The sequence below is a fragment of the Meira miltonrushii genome (genome assembly GCF_003144205.1).
Source record: "Meira miltonrushii strain MCA 3882 unplaced genomic scaffold FA14scaffold_3, whole genome shotgun sequence".
NCBI classification, from domain to species: domain Eukaryota; kingdom Fungi; phylum Basidiomycota; class Exobasidiomycetes; order Exobasidiales; family Brachybasidiaceae; genus Meira; species Meira miltonrushii.
This window is the reverse complement of record NW_020289945.1, coordinates 928,525-946,086: the sequence shown is the minus strand read 5'-3', so window position 1 is coordinate 946,086 and position 17,562 is coordinate 928,525. Positions and strand designations below refer to the sequence as shown.

At 44.1% G+C, this 17,562-nt stretch overlaps 5 protein-coding genes across 5 annotated transcripts; 2 read left to right on the top strand and 3 right to left on the bottom strand.

The window, feature by feature from the left end:
* Positions 1–1,974: 1,974 nt before the first annotated feature.
* On the top strand, positions 1,975–5,840 carry FA14DRAFT_63108 (uncharacterized protein). Its single transcript, XM_025502595.1, has one exon. It carries the CDS (start codon positions 2,207–2,209, stop codon positions 5,717–5,719), a length of 3,513 nt encoding a protein of 1,170 aa, XP_025353828.1. The 5' UTR covers positions 1,975–2,206; the 3' UTR covers positions 5,720–5,840.
* Positions 5,841–5,960: 120 nt separating this feature from the next.
* Positions 5,961–8,867, bottom strand: FA14DRAFT_173318 (uncharacterized protein; the record flags this gene model as incomplete). The annotated part of the gene is made up of 1 exon (XM_025500470.1): positions 5,961–8,867. One exon carries the CDS (start codon positions 8,865–8,867, stop codon positions 5,961–5,963), a length of 2,907 nt encoding a protein of 968 aa, XP_025353827.1.
* Positions 8,868–9,203: 336 nt separating this feature from the next.
* On the bottom strand, positions 9,204–11,668 carry FA14DRAFT_161332 (heat shock protein 70). The gene has a single exon (XM_025499068.1). The coding sequence runs from the start codon at positions 11,484–11,486 to the stop codon at positions 9,480–9,482; it is 2,007 nt and encodes a 668-aa protein (XP_025353826.1). The 5' UTR covers positions 11,487–11,668; the 3' UTR covers positions 9,204–9,479.
* A 240-nt stretch (positions 11,669–11,908) lies between these two features.
* FA14DRAFT_161331 (PIN domain-like protein) lies at positions 11,909–14,872 on the top strand. Its single transcript, XM_025499067.1, has one exon. It carries the CDS (start codon positions 11,972–11,974, stop codon positions 14,810–14,812), a length of 2,841 nt encoding a protein of 946 aa, XP_025353825.1. The 5' UTR covers positions 11,909–11,971; the 3' UTR covers positions 14,813–14,872.
* Positions 14,846–17,112, bottom strand: FA14DRAFT_161330 (HSP90-domain-containing protein). Its single transcript, XM_025499066.1, has one exon. The coding sequence runs from the start codon at positions 17,045–17,047 to the stop codon at positions 14,966–14,968; it is 2,082 nt and encodes a 693-aa protein (XP_025353824.1). The 5' UTR covers positions 17,048–17,112; the 3' UTR covers positions 14,846–14,965.
* Positions 17,113–17,562: the final 450 nt, after the last annotated feature.

The following is a 17,562-nucleotide window of genomic DNA, read 5'->3' as shown; positions in this document are numbered from 1 at the left end:
CATCCTCCTTCAATCGACCTTCCAGGGGCTGCAGATGTCGTTGTATCTGTTCAACTTCCTTTTCTTGCTTCTCTTTTTTAGTTTTGAGCTGGGCGAACATGCTCTTCTTTTCTCTCACCAAGGCATCAAGAAGCAAAACTGACAATGCTTCCACCATATCTTGGATATCTTGTCTCTCTCGTGCACGTTCGACGTCACGTTGTAAGGCATTTAAACGGTCTTCGATGTGATCGGCAATGGCGCATTCATCGGCGATCAATTTCGTCAATTTTATTCTTTCCTTCCCATATTCTTTCAAAATTTCGTGCCAGTCCGTCATTCCTGGTACTCCTGCTGCTCGTTGCGTTTGGGCCAAGAGCTCGTCAGGCTTCATTTGGGCAAAATCCGCCACTCGATCCTGCGGAAGGAAGCAACACAAATTCGTGATATCGATGTCGAATTCATCGACAGCTCCTTGCACCTCTTTGGCGTTTGCATTTTTGCCGTTTAATTGCCATTTTGAAGTATTGTCTTGTCTTTTGAGACGTCTGCTAATAATCACATTTCGTTTACCTTTGTTTGCTTGAAGTTCAATTTCAATCAAACTTTCTTCGGTACCTTGTTTGACGAATGAAGCCACATCCTTTGCTCTGCCCAAAACACCAGGCGTCCAACCAAGTCCGAGTGCAATCGCACATACTATTGTACTCTTTCCCGTTCCATTTGGTCCAATGATCATATTCAAACGAGGGCCTGGATGGAATTCGACTGCATCATATGTGACGAAATTTTCCAACTTTACACGTACGATTGAACCAGGCAAATATTCATCTTCAGTAAGATGAACCCTTTTCCTTTGACTCAGTGATTGAGACGGAATTTGTGATTCATCTTCTTCGCTTTCACTTCCAACTGTACCTTGATCTTCTTCTAAGCCAGGAGTTAGATCTTCCATCTCTTCATCGTCATCTGCATCTGCGATTGCTCTTCTTCTCATCATCTTGACATTTCACGACCCTAATCAGGATGATGTGTGAAGTACAACTCGCGTTTTTCGGCTGAATAGTCTATATACGCGCCAATATTTTGGTGTTGGTCTTTCGCGTCGAAGAAGAAGAGAGTTCAAGGGCCAGGCGTATGACAACGACGACTGCTGAGCAGTAGCGCGGCGCATACATGCACACGCACAAGGTCATCTGGCCCCCCAAATGAACAATAGCGTGCGCGTTCGTGCATTTCTTAATAGAGTTTTAATAACTTGTATTCTTTTTCTATAGAGAAATGATCTCCATGGACAATGATGAATAGCTTGAGAATGATACTGATGCTATGTAAGTGTCATTATTATGCCCAATGGAAACATCCCATACATTAGACTGACAAAATTCATAACTTTAACTGGAGTCAGAGAACTTAAAAGAAGAAGAAAACGCGGATTTTGTATTGCAATGCAGGTCAGAATACAATTCCGAGAAACTGTATTGTTGTACTCTTAAGGAGACTAGCATTTTACACCCTGTCTGCTCTTGGTTTGGCTTTGCCCTGCGCAGCGCAACGCAACGCAAAAGCAGCACCGGCTCTGCGTGCGTATCAGTTTGGACAACATTAATCAATCATATATGCATGAGAACCGACAAAAGGCTGAATTGGACTTTGATGCCCGCTTTCTGACATTGCTATCACTACTACAATTCCAATCATACCATCACCTTCTCTTACTGTATTACATTGACGATCAGGTCGACCAAAGAGACGTTCATTAAATAAAGAGCGAAAAGGAGAACCAAACAGCAAGGGCAACAAATCTACTCAACTCTCTTTATTTGCTGCGTTTTGTCATTCGTGCATCACCAAAGAGCAAGAGCGACCTTGTTGTGGTTCAAGTCAACTCCCAAACGACTAAGACGAAAGGGTAATCCTCATCTGACTAGTCTCTGGAATCGGAGTGAGCCTCTACGATATACGACAGACGCTTTAAAACCCAACAAACCCGCCTAAACCTCTCTTCAAGCCCTTGATTCTGGTCGGCATACAATTCACCTTCATCGACTTTGATCAACTCTTATCTATGGCATCGCAGTTTTAAGAGCAAAAAGACAGAGTTTGTTTGCATGCGCATGCATACATTCGTGTATTCCGCTTAATTTTGACTTTGGCCAAAAGGGGTGTCGGTCTTGGTATTCCATCATTCTACAAGCTTTTAGAACGATCATCGCATTTCAATCAAATGATGCAAAAGATTACGGATTCCGAGTTTCAACGCGAGGTTGAAGCGCTGAAATCTCATCGTCGGATTTCAGTCAATCGACCGATTCATGATCCAGATTTGCCAGAATTAACTGCTGCTAATCGTTCAACTCATGACTCTGACTATTCCCTTCATTCTGCCAATTCGAGTGGATCACTGCATTCTTCCTCTAATTCACGCGATTGGACATCAGATGGTGGTGTGATGCTACGTGATGACGGCCCTTCGTCATTGACTGGATCTTTGGCAAGGAGGTCAAGCTCTAATCCTCGGTCATTATTCACTGCAAGGAGAAGAGGGGCGGCAGCAGAGGAGGGGCAAGTTCCTACGAGAGACAATCAATCAAACGTGAATGCATCTACAGATGATGTCCCTCTAACTGAACCGCTCGACCCGAGTCATCTGTTTTGGGTGCCGGCGTCTATGCACCCAGAGATCTCCCCTTCGGATTTCCGCAGATTTCTTCACGATCACGCCTCTCGTGCTGTACGAGAACAACAGGAAGGCGGTAAACTATCCGTCGACGAGCAAAGCAACCTCAGCAAAGATCAGCAAACGCCTTATCCATCCAGTCTACCATCGAATGCTTCGCCAGTATCCTCAGTAGAAGCGTTGAAAAAGCGAAGCACTTCGATTGCACGCAGAGGCAGTACTCTAAGAAGACAGTATAGACCGGAAATGGACGATGGAATTGATTCTTCATCTACATCGAACGTCGAACGTAACAAGAGAACACTATCACAACGTCAAAGCTATCAATCCAACGTTCCTGAATTATCTATAGATGATCTGCAAAAGCTGGAAAGACTTGCTGAAGAGGCTAGTAGAAGTAGTGATCCATCCGAACTACGGAGTGTACTAAGACGAACCATGAGTCTCAACGTTGCACCATCTGCTTTGGATCAAGTTGATGCAGTTCCACCGGAGAACGAACAAGATTCACCTTTGATTGTTCCACGACCTGGTCAAATTTTACGTAGAGCAGCAAGAACAAAGATTCGCAAATCATCCTTTTCAAACGAAGGGGCAAATGCTGGCAGTAGAAGAAGACGTGGACCGGGTAGTCAATCCGTGCAAGAGCCTCTTTCGGATCGCGAAGGCAGCACGAATACTGCTGGTGTTACCGAAGAAGGAAGCAAACGTGAAAGTGATATATCAGAACCGTCTGATGAGAGTGCGAATCCATCTTTCAAAGCACGCTCAGAAGGAGTCACTGATAGCATTCTGGATGTCTATTCACGCGATTCATTCTTGTCAGACGATACACAACGTACAAGTGTAACCTCATTGGCAGAAAGTATCGGTAGCGGACAATCTTCCAACGAGAGATTGGCCATTTCAGACGCGAATGATGACCCTACCACACCCACGCAATCACACATGACCGATGGGTTTGTACAAGCCCAGACAGAGACGTTCAACAATGGTTACTTTGGCAATGACCAGGGACAAAGACCTGCACTCTCACGAGAACCTTCCAACGAGACCTCAACGAATGACAGATCAGCAATTAAGCCAATCGCCGTTCAGCATGTTTCCCCGGTGCCCGCATTTGAGAAAACACGTAGTGCGCCTTTACCACCTTCTACCTCGTCATTGCAACAGCAGAAAGCGAAAGATCAAATCATTGAATCCAATCAAGCCCAATCAGGAACGCCAGCTTCCTATCAACAGCCACCTCTCAATCAAAAGCTTGTGAAATCAGATACGATGCCAATTCTCGGCAGCATGCAAAGCGCTCCTCCGATTGGCAAGCCTACGAAAGAGAAAAAGAGCAGTTTTGGTTTACATTGGCTATCAAATTGGACAAAGGATGATGATGGTGAAAAGATGAGTAAGAAAGAGAAGAAAGAACGAAAGGAGCGGGGAAGAGAGCGTGAAGCACAAGAAAATGCTACAATGACGCATCCAAGCCAGCAAACATCCAATCATCATGAGAAAGATGGCTCTACATCTTCAAGCTTTTTGGGAAACCTATTCGGAAAGAAGAAGGGACACGAAGATTCAAGTAAGAATGAATATGGCAGTCACATGTACAATGCTGCAAGTGGGATGCATAATCCCTCGACTGGCAGCTTGTTGGATATGTACGGGAAGCCGATGATGGAACAAGGCTATTATACCAGATATCCTATTCACATTGAGCGAGCCGTTTATCGATTGAGTCACATCAAATTGGCAAATCCGCGAAGGCCATTGTACGAGCAAGTTTTGATCAGTAATCTTATGTTCTGGTACCTGAGCGTGATCAATCGAACTCAGCAGCAACAACAACAATTGCAACAGCAACAGCAGCAACAGACTCTTTCGCGAGCTGAGCAACAAGGGCCAGAAGATGACATGTCGCAGAGGGCGAATACAGGAGGTGGAGATTTGTACTCCACACCTGAAGAGAATGAGTCTAGACTACCGGAAGCAGAATCGAGATTGGAGCTGGACAACAACACGTCCCACATTACTGTCGGTGATCAGATACAACCGGATCATCTGAAGCGAGAGGCCAAAGATTCACCGGCAATCTCTCTTCCGCTAGATCTTAGCACGCTAAATCTCGATGATGCAGAAGGACGGCAAAACTCGACCGCAAGGACGAACAGTATTGTCAAAGAACTATTTGGCAGCACAAAGAATTCCAGTAGCCATCAAGAGGATAATGGCGTTTATGGAGGAGAGTCTGATTCGTATCACAGCGGCAATCAAAGTCTGCCCAATAGCAGTAGTTTGAATGGAAACGGGAAAGGAGGACTTATTAGCGGTAAAGGTCGAACATCTGGGCAGCCAAATGCCAGCGTAAATACACAAAAGGGTTCCTCTATACCGAACACGAACCCAAACTCAAAAACCAAAAGGGGAGGATTGGTGAAGCCAAACAGAGCGCCTCCAGGAACACGCTCAGCTGAGAGAGCAATTCCTGCAGCAGCTTATGGTGCTCAACACCGTCAAATTTCATCTGAGATGCTGGTAGCTAGTGCCTCGAACAAGGACATTTCCAGTACAGGTCAATCATCCTCATCGAATAGATATTCGTCCAACGAACGATTCGATCGTCAAAGTCCACCTTCTGGGCCTGTTCGTTTGGGCGGAGGAGGAAGAAGTGTGAGCAGCGGTCATTCTAGCGTACGTGATAATGAATATGCTTGGATGGGAGGCAGCAGCGGAGGAGGAGAGGCAGGTATGGGAAATGAGATGGATTCGCCAGGACTCAATCAAGAGGATCGTAAAAGTGATCCAATGAGCGATCATTCACAAAGACAAATGCATTTGTCTTCGGAATCTGATTCGTTCGGCGGAGGCAGAAAGTTGGGCAATCGTCTTAGCGAGCCTGCAAGAGGCGGGGATCATGGATCATATTTTGACAACAATCAACAGGAAAGAGATCATCTTTACTCCAATCGTGATCAAGACCTTCTCCTTAGCAATGGCGTTGCAACGGGAAGAGAAGCCAGTGCGATGTTGGACGCAGCGCGGTTGAGTCAGTCAAGGAGGCGGTAGGCAGATGTTTAGGTCGAATAATCACCTGCAGCAGGAGGTGTACATTTTTCTTCATACGTTTTCTTTTCAGTATATCCATTATTTAGCATGTTCATCATCAACAACCTCATTTGTAAACACCTTTGGCTCGCAATTACTCATGATTTTGATACATTCTTTGTCCATGCAGTTTGGTGTGCTATCTGAATATGTGTGATGTAGTATTATACAGAAGTGATCTATTGCATTAGATCGTTGTCATTTATGTGTCCCGATTAGCTGTTCCTGGTTGTCTCCTCGCTTTGATTGAAGGTGATATTCCTGCAACCGTTGCTCGTACCCTTTTTGCAGCGGGTGATGTATTTGCTGAAATATGAGAAGTTGGTCCATTGTCATTCTTGTCTTTCACTTCATCCTTTTGCTTGGAATTATTGATCATTGCTTCAATCTTTCTGCGTTCTCTTCTACCTGCAGGATCATCATATACAATCCTCATGCTTTCCTCATTGGATTGAACGGCAAAAGGATTCATGGAAGAAGACTCATGCATTCCCGCCATCATAGCCTCTCGTTCCCTTCCTTTTGCAAGCATTTCTTCTACGTCTAAGCTGCCAATGATATTCTTGCCACTTTCTTCTTCTGTGCGATCTTCGCTTGTAGGAGTTCTTGATGTCCTCCTACTTTTATTACGCATCGAAGGGGGTAATCTTCTGGTCTTACGATGTGAAGAAGAATTTGCTCCGCCTCCGTTCAAATTTTGTTCTACAGTCTGATCATGACCGTTCAAAAGTTCTAACATTTGATGTGTCGATCTACGAAGAACTTGTGTTTCCATATCGATTTCACGTATTCTCGTTTGACTTTCTGGAGGTGGTTCGGATTTTCGATTATTCTGCTTCTTGGGACTATTGTCGAGATGCATTGGCACATTTGCAGATACGATTCGCTGAAATGGTCTTTTCCCTAGATTAGTTCTAGGGGATTCCAATGGCTGTTTGTTACCTTCATTGCCATTCTGAGTACGTAAGATGGATGACAAATCAGGAACTTGTGTTTCGTTCAGCATAGTCGAATTACCCTCAGACATGACACTGGTATCTGCCATAGCCGAGGTGGATAAATCACGTATAAACTTCGAAGATGCATGAGAGGGCGGAATCCTTCCTCTTTTGTAAATTTCATTGATGAAGTCCAAAGTGACAATCGAAACACCCCACTTCTTTGCTCGACTTATCTTTGCTTCCGAACTTACACTACCTTGAGCGAGTTTACCGACCAGTAAATGTGTATGCTCCCCTCTTCTGAGCGTGGAGGAGAATTTGACACCGGCCGTCTCTAAAGCCATTTCGCACTGATGTCTATCCGGTCCATCGTCATTGGATCCTAAACCGGTTATCGAAACACATGTACTTGCTGCATCTGATAGAGGGAACACATGAGACGAAGGTTGTAAAGCGAAACCTTCATTTGTACCGATAAGGCGTCCTTCAATTAAACATCTTTCGATGAAGAAGTGGGTAACAGGAACACCCAAATGAGCGCCTGAGTCCACATGAACCTTGTGAAGCGGTAATATGTGAAAGTCTGCCGCTTGTGAATCTTGTGCATCCAGTAATTTGGTAAATTTATGTTTTTGTAGAGCTTTAAGAAGCTTAGTGTTCTTTTCCTCATCGCGAAGATCGATCCGGAGAGTTAATTCGGAAAGGCTCTTCTCCTTGGAGTGAATATCTTGCAGGCCAGAAGCCTCATCAAAGACCAGCTCATCGTCATCCTCTTCATTTTCGCCTAAGTGGCTTGTGCTTTCTTCAGCTATTTCATGTGCCTCTTCACGCTGCTGCTGTTTTTCGTTCCTACTGTTTTGACCTACCGAATCATCGTTTGGATGCTCCGGTAGCGGTAGTGTCTCATCCGCCACATCTTCCATTTGATCATCGCCATTCTCTTCCTGTACAGAGTCGGTACGGTACTCATTCGCGGTGGCAACCTTTTCCGACTTTCGACTTTCTTCCATAGGCGTGCTCTCTTTCAAAATGTTTGCCTCAGACGTCGACTGGCCAAGCTGTTCCATCAGTCTATTCAAAGCAATGTTTGGCTTCTTGTTGGCGGGTTTGGGTATTTGATGCTCTTGCATCTTTGATTGTTTAAGTGCGGCTGTTGGATCTGAAAGCGTAGCTCTTGCCATATTCATATTGTTTGCCGTCTTTTGAGCAGTCTCTTTTGTACTCTTTTGTATTTGGGCAATAAGATCTGATCTTTTGGCAGGCAAAGGTCTTGGTTGAGTGATTTGATAACGTCTTTCGTCTATACATCCATTGACTGCTAAACAATCGTCTAACCATTCGATCCAAACGATTTTTATCTTCATTGCAGCACGCATCAGTGGGGCATCTTCCGCGTCGTCCGGTATATCTGCTGCTCTTCGAAGGTAGCGTTCTGCTTTCTTGAGATATCTTTGAACGACTTGCAATGTTTCTGATGCCTTGCTTTCCTCGCATAGCAGATGGGTGAATGTGCCGTCTAATTTGAACGTCTGAGGAGTACTGCCACCTGCGCCTTTGATCTTTTGACGAATTGCTTTACGTTTTTCTACGTCCATCACACCTGCCATTGCCATTGTTAGACCTTGAAAGGCATCTAATCGATATTCTTCCATGAGATCGTTAAACATGATTGGTTCTGCTCTTTGCCATCTTCTTCGTAAATCTTTTAACCACTCAGGTTTCAAGACAGGCATGCCTAATTTGATAGCCCAATAATATTTCTCTGAACCAGGTTGTTTGGCGATCAAATGTGTTGTTCCTTCTGTTAGATTGCCTTCTACTTTTGCACCTAACGCCACAGCACATTCATGCAAATCCACTTTTGTTTCATCAAATCCTGTCGTACAAATCACACATCCGACTAAAGGAGCAAGATCGTCACCTTTACCTTCTTGCTCTTCTTCTTCATCTTCTTCCATTTCCTCATCCTCATCGAATGAATCATGATCGATTCTTCTTTGTTTACCGGCAGCTTGAGCGACTCTATTCATCATATAATGTTTCATTGCATCTTGTTCTGCTTTCCAATCTTGATCCGTTTCATCTTCTTCATCATTCTTTCTTGGAGCAGGTCGTAATTTCACATTTGGCACTTTTGTAGACCGATGACGTCGTGCTGAACGATTCATCTTGACAGAAAGTGTTGATGGAAGTACATCAATGCTTTTGATAACCACAAAGTACTTCTTGTGTTGATGTCCGACAAGCTGAGTAAAGTTTTGCTTTGAGAGAGGAAGAGTTAGTGGAGCTAAAAATCCTTCAATAAATGCACAGTTGTCGCTGGTTGTGTGAACGCGTTTTTGTTGCTGGATACACTTTGTGTTTTTTTAAATGTCACACCTTACAAACGCGTCGCGTGAGGAAACTTCCCGATAATTTCAGTTGGGCCCTACCGAACCTTCCCAAAAACACCAATATGGAGTACTTGCTCCCTTTTGCTTACTAAAATTCACACACACAAATCAGACAGATCAAATGATTGCTAATGAGAATCTCGTATTGAGTGGTGAAGCAGTGACATGAGAAGAGAAAAGAAAAGGAAAAATATTAAGATACTACAGGTTTGAATATGATCGAGAGCAGTTTGATTTTTTGGAATCTCTATAGGGTGTCAGATCGCAAGTGCATACATGATAGCCATTGACGATCCTTTTTTTGTACTACTTCATCAATGTGTATAAGAGAGTGATAACAGTTCACTTTCATTTTTGAGGATTGAATTACAAAACGAAACAATTGACTTATTCCTTCTTTTCTTCTTCGGGCTTGCTTTGGTTGTTTTCAGCTTCTTGGTTACGTTGTTCATAAACCTTCTTAAAAATACCCAAGCTTGCTTGTTGTGTTTCGTCAATCTTTCCTTTAATGTCAGCAGCAGTGATTCCTTCTTCTCCTGATTGTCCCTTTGCGGCCAATTCTTCCAATTCTTTGATCAAGGCTTGTACCTTTTCAGCTTCAGCCTTGTCAACCTTGTCGGCGAATTCCGTTAGTGCTTTGTTTGTTTCAGCAGCAACAGATTGTGCGTGGTTGGATTCTTCAATAACTCCCTTACGTTCCTTATCAGCTTCGGCGTATTGTTCAGCATCTGAAACCATACGTTCGATTTCATTGTCAGACAATCCAGATCCTGCAGCAATGGTCATGCTTTGATCCTTGCCGGTTGCCTTGTCCTTAGCGGAAACGTTGACAATACCGTCAGCGTTGATGTCAAAGGTAACCTCGATTTGAGGAACACCCTTTGGTGCTGGTGGCAATCCAGTCAATTGGAAGTTACCCAACAATTTGTTGTCACGAACCAATTCACGTTCACCTTGGTATACTTGAATATCGACAGCGCTTTGGTGGTCAGCAGCTGTAGAGAAGATTTGACTCTTCTTGGTTGGGATGGTTGTGTTTCTGTTGATCAAACGAGTGAAAACACCTCCCAATGTGTTGATACCCAAAGACAATGGGGTAACATCCAACAACAAGATATCAGTCACTTGTCCGGACAAGACACCACCTTGAATGGATGCACCAATGGCGACAGCTTCGTCAGGGTTGACACCCTTGGATGGGTCGCGCTTGAAGATATCCTTGACGGTTTCCAAAACCTTGGGCATACGGCTCATACCACCAACCATGATAACATCTTGGATGTCTTGGGGCTTAACACCTGCATCAGACAATGCCTTCTTGCATGGTTCGACGGTACGTGCGATCAAGCTACCGACCAACTTCTCAAGTTGAGCACGGCTCATCTTGCTGTTAATGTGCTTGGGTCCAGATGCATCGGCAGTGATGTATGGCAAGCTGATATCGGTTTGCGACGTGCTTGACAATTCAATCTTTGCCTTTTCAGCGGCTTCACGGATACGTTGAATGGCCATACGGTCTTTGCTGATATCAATGCCGCTTTCCTTCTTGAATTCGTTAACCAAGTGTTCGACCAAAACAATGTCAAAGTCTTCACCACCCAAGTGTGTGTCACCGTTTGTGGATTTGACTTCAAACACACCCTTTTGCATTTCCAAAATGGAAACATCGAAGGTACCACCTCCCAAATCGAAAACAGCGATAACACTGCTTTCAGACTTGTCGAGACCGTAAGCAAGAGCAGCAGCGGTAGGTTCGTTAATAACACGGAGAACGTCCAAACCAGCAATTGTACCTGCATCCTTTGTTGCTTGACGTTGAGAGTCGTTGAAGTAGGCAGGGACGGTAATGACAGCGTGCTTAACTTGTTTTCCTAGATATCCAGCAGCGGTTTCCTTCATTTTTCCGACGACGAAAGCACCAATTTGACTTGGCGAGTACTTCTCGCCTCGTGCTTCGAGCCAGGCATCACCGTTTGAGTGAGGGACGATTTTGAAAGGAACGTTGTGCAAATCCTTTTGAACTTCCTTGTCTTGGAATTTACGACCGATTAAACGTTTTGTGGCGAACAAAGTGTTTTCTGGGTTAACGACAGCTTGACGTTTGGCTGGTACACCGACCAAACGTTCACCGTCCTTTGAGAATGCAACGACGGAAGGTGTAGTTCTTCCACCTTCAGAGTTTTCAATAACACGGGCTTGTTGTCCTTCCATGACGGAAACACATGAGTTTGTAGTACCCAAATCGATACCGATAACGGGTCCAGTAGGTTTACTGGAGTTGAATCTTGCACCGACTGGTGTCAAACGAGCCATTCCAGTTGTGTTTGATCGCAGTGGCTGGGCCAACATGCGTGTGGCAGGCGCCGTAGCGCTTCTAAGTCCCCTTGAGAACATTGTGTGATATATGAATGGAAAGAGGGTGATGGCCTACAAAGAAGATCCCTTGTATGCGAATTATGATGAGGTGGATGTAGAAGAAGTTACAAAAGTGGCGGTACCGGCTCTAAACGGCTTGAACTTGAATCTTTGATTAGGGCAAGCACACATCTTCTTTATGAATAGGCAGGCTTATTAACTGACGCATACGCAACCTTCCAAAAAAAAAAGTTGCGAAAAAATTCTCGCCTGCACAGGGCCAGGAAAAAAGAATCTCGTGATCGAAGCATACAGAAGCTAAAGAAGTTTGGAGAGAAATTCTAATGCCTTAAGCGGAGGTGTACGTAAGCTAATTTCTATAGCGAAAATATTACCTAATCCATAATCAATATTAATATTAGCGTCATTGTTCTTCTCATTTATGCAAAAGATAGGAAGCATGCATATGAAGTCCTGTCTATGGTCACATCCGCATCCTCAAAGTGATATTAGATATACCCAAAATGGGCGTTCGTTGGTTGACGACGTATGTCAATGAAGTAGAAAGGGTGGTATCAAATGTTGTGGAACTTCCATGCATAGAAACAGAAAGAGAGCAAAGTGGAGCAACTTCAGAGCGAAACGATCACGATAGACCCACACTCGTGGTTGATTGTTGGGCATTCATCTTCAAAGTATGGCTTGATCTCTTTGGCGATTCTATTCGTAGCCTGGATTATGAGCGATACAAAGAAGCCGTTCGTACAATCATAAAAGCATGGCTTTCGACTGGGTGCAAAGTTACTTTTGTGATGGATGGTCCATTTCTCCCATCTAAATTACCAACGATCATTAAAAGAAGAGCAACATATGCAGCATGTAATCATGGCTTCATGCACTCCTCACCACAATCTAGAACATCAAAAACGCTACAACTAAACTCACACGTTATTCCACCATTTTTGCATTCTTCTACAGTAGATGCAATCAATTCTTTGCAATCGGAGGGCGTCCGTTTACTATTCTCACCAACAGAAGCAGACAGTCTCGTGGCAGAGTTGGCAACAGAGGACGGAAACGCTATTGCGGTATCACAAGACTCGGACTTCTTCATCCTCTGTTCGAGAGGTAAAGGATGTCAAGGGTATGTGCCATTGGATGGCATAGAGTACATCTCAGAGATTAAAGGAGAAAGAAATGGAAATGGTGTCGCGGACAATGGAAATTCATTTGACGATGACGATGGATTTCAGCAGGTTGGAAAGAAGAAAAGAGGTGGCGGCGGTGGTGGTTCACGTGGAATGAAATCATTGGCAAATGCCTTGCCAACCGGTTTCGTCGGTAAAGAGGCGACCAATCACCCTCCCTCATTGATCAAAGATGCCAAGGGTGAACTGCTCTCAATACGTTTACGTGCTTACAGTCCACAAAAGCTAGCTTCGCATCTGGAGTTACCGCCAACCCTCCTACCTCTCTTTGCAGCAATCGTTGGCAATGATTATACAACAGCCATTCAAAGAGATCTTTTCCTACGACACATAGAAGGAAGCAAACGGATCCCTCTCGTCGCTGCTGCTATTCGAACAGAATGGCTCAGGATGCAAAATGAAGCAAAGTCTGGCAGCTCTTCTGGCAGAAGAGGGCAGGGAAGATTAGCCATGTCATCAACCCAGGATTTTGATGATGGCAGAAGTGATGTTGGATCTTCAGCAACTGCAACACCAACACGAAATACACCCGGTGCAAACAGGCCTGCTTCGACGATTGTGCCTACTGATCCTGTTCGAGCTTTGGTAGACTCGGTCGTGAGCAGGTTGTTGTCGCAATCAGAGACAAGTTATAGAAATCCACGAGTGGTCGCATCAGGAGAACGTGAATTGATTGTTGACTCGATCATTGATTCAGCAGCAACGTATACACTTTTGACGCATAGTGATGCACCACATCTTGCCAGTCCATCTGCTGCCTTCTTCGGAGAGTCGATGTCCTTCTTGCTTAATCGTCGAGACGTTGATCGGATCGCTGCTCCTAAGGCAATAAAGAAATATCGACAAGCTTTCGAAGCAGGTCATTTCCGCGAATATCTCATTGAAACACTCACACAAAGAGTGTTCATCACCAGACAATTACCTGAAGATCCTGAGCAACCTTCAATCCACTCTAATGCTGGACGTGAATTGCGAGTATGGATTTATGCCGTTCTGTTCGAAGTATGGGGAATGGGTTGGGCACGCAAAGAATGGGAAGAACCAGTAGTTCCGACCACGGATGAAGACGAAGAGAGCGAAGAAGGTTCTTCTAGAGTACCAATCTTCCAACCTGATCGCACCTATAAAGAAGGCGAGACACCAGATGATGTCATTTCAGTAGATACGGAATCTTCAAGCGAGGCAGAAGAGGAGGCGGAATTGGAAGAGCTTCCCACAAGACCCGGTTCTGTAATGGAAGAACGGGAGGCAGACAAGCCTGCTCCGGGTGTATTGGAGTATGTCAGATCAGGAACGCTTTTCAGCAAGGTGTTGGTACGCATCCCATCAATGTCGGAAATGTTGCGTATTAAAGGAAAAGAATTGCCAACATCACTAGCAAACGTTGTGGCTCGCCATGAAGCAAGTCTATCAAATGGAGGACCCGATGGAAAGCAAGGTCAGATACCCGAATCGGACCCTGCTCCAGAGCCAATTGTACTGATGCCAAAGGATGTTCGATCGGATCTGTTCTTGCATGCACATCATGCTCATACTCCTGCCATTATGGCTTTGCCCAAGCAGTATTGGTTGGTAGCAAGCGTGATGCGATATTTGATCATAAGCGAATCTGAACGGCTCCAAGCCTCCAACAAACTTCGATCGAATTGGTCGTTTGCAGAAGTAAAAGTGGCAGTAAGCAGTATGTTGGCTCATCAAACACTTTCCAAAGAATCACTCATCTCTGCTGATGAACGAATCAAATCCGTGTTCCCTTCAACAAGAGCCATTCATCTGTCTACTTGTGTTCAATTGATCGCCGAACTGTCAAATGCTCTAGGACAAACACTATTGTTAACGCAAGACGATGATTGGGTCGAACCGCACACATGTTTCTCTGGTCCAATCTTCCATCTTGGCATGGCTCGCATTCATGATGGAATCGGCGAAGAAGAAGAAGAGGAAGCAAACCCGATCGTTGTGAATGTTTTGGATGCAATCGTGGAGGGATTGCAAGGTCAACTTGGTTTAGATGCATTAGATATCAAGAAAGAAAGAAAAGCGAAAAAGGCAGCCAACAAAGCTGCTCGATCTACCGAATCTACGGTCAAAAAGATTACCACTCCCGCTAAAGCTGCTCGTAATGCTTTTGATGCTCTTATGAACAGTGAAAATTAAATGTAGATTATCACACACACAAATAGATATTTTGAAACAATGACATTGATCTGATTTTGGTGAAACACGAGAAAGATGTGTTTTGTCTAGTAAATTATATATGAACAGAGTACATGGGAAAACGAGAAACAAAAGACGAAACAAATGGTGCTCTTAATCGATACTTTCCATTGCGCTTTCACCAGTTGTTGCTTCAGCAGCCTTGTCTTCTTGTACTTCTTCAGCAATTGGTTCATCATCAATGGACAATCCCAAACTGATCAATTTGTACAATCTTCCGGCGAAGTCACTTGGGTTTTCCAATGTGAATCCACCAGTCAACAAGGATGTGTCGAACAAGAGGTTGACCAAATCCTTCAAAGTGACATCGTTCTTGTCAGCTTGTGTCTTGCGCATCAATTCTTTGATGATGGCATTGGCTGGGTTGATTTCCAATGTCTTCTTGGATGCCATGTATTGGCTCATGCTGCTATCACGCAATGCTTGTGCTTTCATGATACGTTCCAAGTTAGCGGACCAACTGTATTGACCGGTAACGATGACACATGGTGATCCAACAATACGGTTGGAAACGACGACCTTTTCCACACGTTCGCCCAAGATTTCCTTCATTGCCTTGCACAATTCTTCGAATTTCTTGGATTCTTCTTCGCGTGCCTTCTTCTCTTCTTCGGTTTCTTCCAAGTCCAATCCTTCCTTGGAAACGCTGACGAGCTTCTTGCCCTTGAATTCCTTCAATGCTTGGCAAGCGTATTCGTCAATTGGGTCAACCATGAGCAAGACCTCGAAGTTCTTCTTCTTGAGCAATTCAAGGAATGGAGAGTCCTTGACAGCTGACATGCTTTCACCGGTCAAGTAGTAGATGTTCTTTTGGATTTCTGGCATACGTGTGATGTAGTCATCCAAGCTGGTCAACTCATCTCCACTCTTTGTGGATGGGTAACGCATGAATTCAGCCAACTTCTCGCGGTTTGCGGTATCTTCGTGGATACCCAATTTCAAGTTCTTTCCGAAAGCTTCCCAGAACTTGGTGTAGTTCTCCTTGTCTTCAGCGATTTCGCTGATCATGTCCAAAGAGCGCTTGACGATGTTCTTGCGGATGACCTTCAAGATCTTGTTTTGTTGGAGGGTTTCACGAGAAATGTTCAATGGCAAATCTTCAGAGTCAACGACACCCTTGATGAAGTTCAAGTATTCGGGGACCAATTCTTCAGCATCTTCACTGATGAAGACACGACGAACGTACAATTTTAGGTTGTTACGCTTCTTCTTGGATTCGAACAAGTCGAAAGGTGCACGCTTGGGGATGTATAGCAATGCCTTGAATTCCAATTGACCTTCGACGCTGAAGTGCTTGACGGCCAAATGGTCTTCCCAATCGTTGCTCAAACTCTTGTAGAAGGCTCCGTATTCTTCAGGGGTGATGTTCTTGGGGTCACGAGTCCAGATTGGCTTGGTCTTGTTCAATTCCTCGTTGGAGGTTTCATTGACCTTGACCTTCTTCTTTTCCTTCTTCTTGTCTTCTTCGTCTTCAACTTCTTCGATCTTCTTGTCTTCATCGTGCTTTTCATCTTCTTCAACTTCCTTTTCGACTTCCTTGGTAACAACCAATTGGATAGGGTAGGAGATGAATTCGGAGTGCTTCTTGACGATGTCCTTGATTCTCTTTTCTTCAAGGTAGTCCAATTGATCATCCTTCAAGTACAAGCGCAATTCTGTACCACGACCGATTGATGGGTTGGTTGTGTCTGGTGTGATGGTGAAAGTACCACCAGCGGCAGACTCCCAAATGTATTGTTCATCATCGTTGTTCTTTGTGATGATTTGAACGCGATCGGCGACAAGGTATGCAGAGTAGAAACCGACACCGAATTGACCAATCATGGAAATATCAGCACCAGAAGACAAAGCTTCCATAAATGCTTTTGTACCTGATTTGGCGATTGTACCAATGTTGTTAACAAGGTCAGCCTTTGTCATACCGATACCGGTATCACGAATGGACAAAATCTTGTTTTCCTTATCAGGAGTGATTCTGATGTACAAATCCTTTTCAGTTTCCAAAACTGAAGGATCAGTTAAAGCACCATAACGAACTTTGTCCAAAGCATCTGAAGCGTTTGAAATTAATTCACGCAAAAAGATTTCTTTGTTTGAGTAGAAAGTGTTGATGATCAAATCAAGCAATTGACTGATATCAGCGGCAAAGCCAAAAGTCTCTGGTTGTTGAGACATTTTTGTATGAGATGTAGATGCGTTTGATAGATGGGATGAATACGCTACTACTGGTATATGATGGTGGTCGAAGATGGATTTGAAGTTGAAATGTCTTGTAATTATATGTGCATGCAATCGAGAGAGCCCTTCTGAGCAAGAGAACAGCATGAGAAGTTCTTTCGGTCACTTCATCTATCCATTCAAGGCACTTTACCAGTATAATGTTTAATTTACGCCACGCACAAGCGAAAATAGTAGAAGATTCCCCAAGCTTCTCTCAGAAATTATTGTTATTATGTAAGCAATGGTCTGATCGCAGGTTAGAGAACTCTATGCTCTAGGCCTATTACACGTGATGATAGACTGTTCTCAATGCCACCTCCTTAGAATGATGACGCAATAGGCATAGAACATGGTTCTGATGAAAAGAATGTATTTGGTGAGATCGATGGATCAGTATTAGTAGAGTGATAAAGAAAAGAATGTGATGCCATGAATATGGATAATTACCAATCAGAGGGCGTTTGAAGGAA